Raw genomic sequence first — 7,304 nt, 5'->3', positions numbered from 1 at the left:
TGCAAGCTTGTGCACAGATGAGTGTTGGGGGAGTGGGCAGAAGGGAAGGGGCATGAAAGAGAAAAGTGAGTTTCATTTGGTAAGATGGTTCCTAGTAGGAAAAAGAAGGGAAAAGTCAGCAAGTAATTCAGAAAAGAACACAGAAAAAAATCTTGAAAGAGCTGATGGATTGAGTAAGTGCAAGCTGGGAAGACCAGGAGACACATAGCTATGAAAAGTAAATCTGCAGTCCTTGTGGGAAAGTGGGCTGGGGATAGCGGAGGGAGGGCAGGAAGACTACCACCTTATGGTAAAGACAGCAGAGAAATTAAAGGGCAGGGGCCCAGGGGGCTAAGGGACATAGCTCCTCATGTTCACATAGAACTCAGTGCTGATTTAGGTACCTCAGGTGGTGGCAAGTAGGCCAACATGGTTTGGTGGTCAGTTCAGCATTTAACTCACCTACACTCTACATGAGGCAAGCCTTTCTCCTCTAAGGTGCTCTGATGACTCAGAATCTTACACATTTTCAAATAAACAGAATGTATAAATCACAATGCTGAATTCTAGCATGGAACTTGCTAAACTGTAGCTGGGCAGTTACTTCACTCTCTCTGATAATATAGATTCAGACCAAATCCATTTCTCTCTGCTGTCCTCCCACTTCAATCTCTGAACCTCCCAATCTCTGAACTTAATGTGTGACAGGAATTAATGGAACTTTCTATAGGAAGCCCTTTTGATTGATAGTACTCCTCTCTGCAAATCAAGTTGATAAAATATGAATGAGGGGATAGTGACAATGGGAGAGACAAGAAATCAAACCAAGAAATTAACCTCAACTTAGCCATGAATCTGAATCTGGGGACACAAGAAGGTCATTCTTTGTGCGGATTCTTACCCTTTAAGTCACTACCCTGGCAGCTTCATAGCTTCCTTCATAGCTTCATAGGGTGGCTATGAGAGGACCCCACTTGAAAAAGATTCTAGTGTAGTTCACACAGAACACAAATGTGGGTCTTGTTGTTGCTAGGTTATTCTCCCCAACTCGGCTGTAAATAAGTGGCAGAGGCCAGTGCTGGTTGTCCTCAGCCACCTATACACCAGTGTTTGGCTCCAGGATTTGCACAGACCAAGTTACTCACTGTAGCAGGGGTCCTGGGTGAAGGTATGAAAGCCTGAAACTTGAGCACAGGTTCCCTAAGACAACTCTGGCCTAGTCAAGTTGTCCTGCTTCTCTGTTCCCTGTGGCAGCACTTCTGTTCCTGTCTTGCCATCTCCACCTCTAGTTTGCCAGCACTCTCCCTTGAGGTGGCGTGACCTTTATTTTGTATGTGCATACAGCTCTGGCGCTTCTTCAGCAGACACTGTCACCAGTGTAACAATGTAGTCTCACTATTCCAGTGCCTCAGGAGCCTGTTTTGCCTGTTGCTTTTCCTTCCAGCCGGTCGTCCTGGGAGTCAAACCCGAAGCTGGGCCTTCTGGTTTGCCCTCTCTTGATTCCAGCCTGGCGAATGGTTAGCAAGGAAAAGGGAGTTATCAGGACATGTCCACATAGGATGGAAAATCATCACCCACCACCCCGTCCTCAGCTTTAGCATGCTGAGTTTAGGGGGAGGGGGAAAATCACAATTTTTTGCCAGCAGGGACAAAGCAGGACAGAGCAGCTTCTGGAGCTCCCTGTATCAGAATAGAGAACACATACACTGTAATTTTAAGAGATATGGTTTGCTCAGACGACAGTGAACCCCAAAATACTAAGATCAAATTTAATTATCATCTGAGAAAAGCCTCAGATTAAAACTAAATAATAACAGCTATCATTTATTGAAGTTCTTGCTTTATGCTAGACACTTGGCTAAGCACTTTTCACTCCACTAGCTTACTTAGCGCTCACTAATCCTGAGGTAGACACTAACAGATGAAGAAACTCAAGCTCAGAAAAGTAACTTGCCAAAGATCACATGGCTGATATTGTGAATCTGGGATCTGAGGTCAGGACTAAGGTCAAGGTCAAGGCGCTTATCTTGGGCAAGGCTGTGCTGCCTGCCTCCCAGTTAAGTACTTGAGGCAGTGTCTCTGTTTTTGCCTATGCTGTGGCTCCCCACCCCAGCTGGAGAAAAGTGCTCACAGATGGTCAGTTCAGTTCAGTCGTATCCAACTCTTTGCGACCCCATGGACTGCGGCATACCAGGCTTCCCTGTCCATCACTAACTCCCAAAGCTTACTCAAACTCATGTCCAATGAGTTGGTGATGCTATCCAACAATCTCATCCTCTGTTGTCCCCTTCTCCTTTCACCTTCAATCTTTCCCAGCATCCGTGTCTTTTCCAATGAGTCAGTTCTTCGCATCAGGTGGCCAAAGTATTGGGAGTTTCAGCTTCAGCCTCAGTCTTTCCAATGAATATTCAGGACTGATTTTCTTTAGGATCAACTGGTTTGACAGGTGGTCAGTTTCCTCTTAATCAGCCCATCAGAAGAGAGAAGGAAATACTGGCATGGTTCTGGAACCCGAGGCCTCTGGCAATCATGCCTAGTCCTTCTGTGAGCTTGGGAGAACAGTTTCTCCTGTGAGGTCGGCTCAGCCTATGTCTCCCTTCGGCTGGCACGAAAAAAGTTAAAGTGAAAGTTGCTCAGTCGTGTCTGATTCTTTGCGACCCCATGGCCAGAATACTGGAGTGGGTAGCCTTTCCCTTCTCCAGGAGATCTTCCTAACCCAGGGATCAAACCTAGGTCTCCTGTACTGCAGGTGGATTCTTTACCAGCTGAGCCACAAGGGAAGCCCTCAGCTGGCATATCCAGAGCTATATATCTGCCTGGCAGGTTGGAGGTGGTCCTAAGTTCTGCCTCTACTCTGCATGGCTTCCCCTTTTTTTGCCCTGAGCTCCAGAAAAAGGAAGCCAGGCCAAAGGTATTCTTTTCCAGTCCTATTTGCCTAATAAAAGAAAATACCTTCACCTGGATTTCAGAAGGTAAGTTTCATGAGAGATCTTTGTGTTGTTCACCACTGAATCTTAAAAACAGTGCCTGACATGCAGTAGTAATACAGCTGTTGAATGCTTGTACTGAATGAGGTGATGTAAGAAAGAGGTGATCACATTTCCAATGGCAGAGTATACAGCAAATTATTAACTGGGTATGTAACAGTGAACTGTGTACAACTATGGGCTCAACATGGTTCCTTTCCAGAAAGGGGAAATATCAAACTAAAAAACTGACTGAAGAATCCAATCCAAGAGGAAAAAATAGGTTTAAAAACTAGGTGGGGCAAGGGAAGAAACAGGACGTCCCAGATACTTAACCATCCCCACTCCCAAACAAATATTACCAAACACGTGTTCAAACTGAGAAAAAGCCATTTTAATAGCAGACACATACATTCATAGGACTTTAAACAAGACGTAGTATAAAATCTGTTTAAAAAAAAAAAAAGGGAAGAAAAAGGAAATCTGCATTTACCTGTAAACTTCCTAAAAGCTGGTGGATTACCTGGCTCACAGGACTGCCCAGGGAAAACAAATGCACACATAATGAGGTGCACCGACACTGTTGATGAGTAAGAAATAGCCGCAGATCACACGCTACACGCCCAAGCCACCTGTACTCCAACGTGCCTTCTAAAGAGACAAGCCAGAACGGTCCTCCTCTAATTCTCCAACTCAGTCACTTGCTAATGGGTCACCTCTTCAATTTTTAATTTCAAAATTACTCTTGGTTTAAAGACTCCACACATTATTACTGGCCCATCCCCACCAACTATACTTATTTTGACAGAAATAAAAATGCAAATACTCCAACTGAGCCAGGATGACAACGCACCATTTTCTTCTACGTCCGGGGAGATTTTTGTGAAGTCAAAAGCAAGCTGTTACTTGTATTTAAAAACAAAAACAAAATGCCAACCTTCTAAAAGGTGACAAAGGCACCACTGCCATCAGGAGAGAAACAGAAAATGTACAAATATGACTTTACTGCTACATAGATGCATTTTGTGCATGGAAAGCCTCTTCACTTAACATGATATAACCAACAGAATTATACTTTAGGATAACAAGAAAAGCAGTTTAGATAAGGCAAACAGTTACACACAAAAGCATAAACACTTGCAAGTACCTTAATTTTCAGCTTGCAATAAGGGCAATAAGTTTGACATACAGATCCAGAAAATTAGACAAGGTGATTTTTGACACAGTAATATTGCCAAACACACCACCACTCAGTGCAAGCTTTGTTTGCCAAGTCCAAAAAGTGACCTGACATTCTCTGTGCAACAAACATATTCCCCCCCCACTACCATCCCATTCACAGGACAACAGCAGCAGGAGGGAGACAAAGCATGGGGACTCAGAGGGTGAAGGATAATACTTGATTTCGGAGAAAAACCATGGGCTACTTGTGCTAAAGACTCACAAAAATTTCTGAGAGCCCCAATGAAAATACTGTTGGAATATGACCTGGAGACTAAGGATATCTACCAAGCCATAAATATAACGGTTCAAATTGATGTTTGGCCATTTATTTTAAAGGGACAGATGAACTTTTTTTCCAATGGAGAGAGACAATTAAAAATAGAGACTTTTCTTATTGGAACTCCTAAATAAAACGTATCAAAGTGGTTTTAAATTTGATGAGCAGTTATCTGCTGAAACTGCAATACAAAAGGGTCACTTTAAAAAAAAAACACCTGAATAACCCACTCGTTCCCCCTTTCAATGTACACGATTAGAAAATATTTACACACTGTAATTACAAGCAATATAAGCAGTATTTTATACTTTGAGATATTGTACACTTTACACAATGCAAAATGAGAAAAATATGAACACTTATAAAATTACACACAAATAATGTATATCTACAAAATATTAAATTACAGAGAGTGAAAGCCCCCACTGTTGGGCAGATAGATGCCAGAGTTTCAAGCTTCTGTCAATATAACTCTTTGTATCTATCTCATTAACCATAAGTGGCATTTTCTAACAATACCCTTGAGAGGTAGTATCAAGATAATATTCTTACCAGTAAACGCAACACAGAATAAAACTTTTGTTGGTCTGACTCTTGAAGCCTCATTCAGTCAGGGTTCTTAGGGACTAGATTAACTTAGTCTTCCCTATAAAATCTCTAACTGCTCAATGTTTGACATGGGCTCAAAAGTTACTATTTTAAATGAAAATTTAAGATAAAATGCTTTTTACTGCTAAGCCTCAATTAGAGGTAGAAAGCTATTTTTCAAAATTTATTTTCTCCTCTCTCAAACTATAAACATCAAGTCCAAATCCCTTCCCCTTCATCCTTCTCCCACAACTGGAGGCAACAGAGTGCTCAGGAGAGCAGTGTCATCCAAGTCAATATTGAAAGAAAGAAACACAAAGCTGGCATCATCTTTCAGGAAACCAACCCTCCTAAAGGGACACTCAGTCAACAAAAGAATTCTTCAGTTAGCTAGTAAGAGTCTATTACTACCGAAGGCTTCAAAAGGGCCCTGGGCTAAGACTAGCATGTGCATTTCTCCTAACCCTCCACCATTGAAACCAAAGGATGGCTTTCCAGTGTTTAAGAATTTAGAGCAGCTGTGGTTTTCAAGTGCAACAAATTTAAAATACAAGCACGCACATACATACATACATACACACGCGTGCATAGCGTACCAAAGAATAAATGTTATTCAGGTCTCTGCTAAGGTTATATCCTCATGAAAGTAAAAGTTTTTGGAAACCTGTTCAGACCTTTAGCTTTTACAATACAGACTTCTGTAATATGGCTACGAAGGGCCAGAATTCTAAGATTTAGCCAAGATGCTAAGATTTAACCAGTATTAAAAAATATATAAATGCATGTAAAATAAATCCAAAACAAACAGCAGATGTATGTTTTGGAATAAAAACAAAGCCACTATTTTATAGCTTAAACTCTTCCCCTTAAGGGGATCTGACAAGGTACCAAACTTCTGTTTCTCAACTGTTTGTTTAAATGTATTTTAAAAACCCAACAGATTTATAATCTTGAATAGTGAAGAAAAATGCATGGATTAAAACACCCCAGTGGTTTTACAAGAGTAACAGAAAAGATTTATCCTTTCAATTATTAAACTCAGTTTTAAGCTTTCCCCTTTGAGTCATAAAATAACTAAAAAGGAAAATTAAATCAAACTGGAACTTGATCTTGGTTTCCAGGTCCAGCTTTTCAAGTTGGTCCAAGCCCTTTCTTACATACTTCCTGTGATTATCCAAGTGCTGCAAATATAATCCAAAAAAAAAAAAAAGATAACAGGCTTACAATTTAACAAGAGTAAACAGGGGAAGGTTAGATATGCAACTGTCAGCTGCTTCTACCTCTCCCCTCTCAAGGAATTCTTCTCTTTTAAAAGGCCAGTTGCTGTAATTAATCAGATTATATTTCATATCTGCTTCAGAAATGGCAATTTCTTCATTACCAGCTTCATTCTAGATACTCAAGTAGCACGTCTGCTGCACATGTTCTTAGCTTTCCATTGGATTCTGTAGTATTCCTTTAGGAAAGGCTCTTATTGAATTTCTCTTAGTTCATAATTTTTTTGCTGCAACTCCTGTTAAGAATCTGGTACCCAAAAGTCATGAAGTTGCCCCTAGAAAAGGAAAGGGAAGGAAAAAAACAGGATAAAGGAAAATCAGATTATGAATTAATCCATATAAAACCACTAATCACCAGACAATGGGCTTTGATAATGAAATTAATAAAATGTTGACATAGTACATTTCTCTGATAATTTATCGTAATCAGATTCAAGTTTCACATTTTATAGTCTAACAATTTAAGTATAAATTAGTACAAGATGTTTTCCTCAGCAACACACACAGGTGGAGGGATGTATTTAGAAAGATTAATGAAAACGTTAAGCTGATTAACAGTTTTGGTATTAAATTTTTTTGTTTTAATGCTACATCAGCAAAAAAGGCTGGCCTAAAAGAAGTCTATGGAGATTAGTAACTAAAACAAGAACAACAAAACATTAACATAATATTTCTCGAAGACTTCTGTGTTCCTGTTACTTTGATACAATCCATTTATTACTGTAGTTGGTCTGTAAATTAACAGGATGGTAAACTTAATAGCAAGTGTTTAAACAATGCCCTTCTTATGGAAAGTATCCTTAGATATAATACCAAAACCCTAAGTGACAAAAGAAAAAAAAAAACAAAACTGGACTTCATCATAATGAAAAACTTCTTTGAATAACATCATCAAAACAATGAAAGACAACACAGAGAATGGAAGAAAATACTGGCAAATTATGTACCTCATGGGGGAATTTATATTTAGAACATATGGAGAATTCTCACAGT

General features: G+C 39.9%; 1 protein-coding gene across 5 annotated transcripts in view; it reads right to left on the bottom strand.

The window, feature by feature from the left end:
* Positions 1-3,317: 3,317 nt before the first annotated feature.
* The window catches only part of SLF2 (SMC5-SMC6 complex localization factor 2), a 41,260-nt gene continuing 37,273 nt past the window's right edge, over positions 3,318-7,304 (bottom strand). For all 5 annotated transcript variants that reach the window (XM_019952771.2, XM_019952770.2, XM_019952773.2 and 2 more), the window contains exon 20: positions 3,318-6,586. In XM_019952771.2, the coding sequence (XP_019808330.1) occupies positions 6,551-6,586 (36 nt within the window). In that variant the 3' untranslated portion in view covers positions 3,318-6,550. The remainder of the gene's footprint in view (positions 6,587-7,304) is intronic.

The sequence above is a fragment of the Bos indicus genome, chromosome 26, assembly GCF_029378745.1.
Source record: "Bos indicus isolate NIAB-ARS_2022 breed Sahiwal x Tharparkar chromosome 26, NIAB-ARS_B.indTharparkar_mat_pri_1.0, whole genome shotgun sequence".
NCBI lineage: Eukaryota > Metazoa > Chordata > Mammalia > Artiodactyla > Bovidae > Bos > Bos indicus.
The sequence above is the reverse complement of the archived record's forward strand: the minus strand, read 5'-3'. Positions and strand labels throughout refer to the sequence as shown.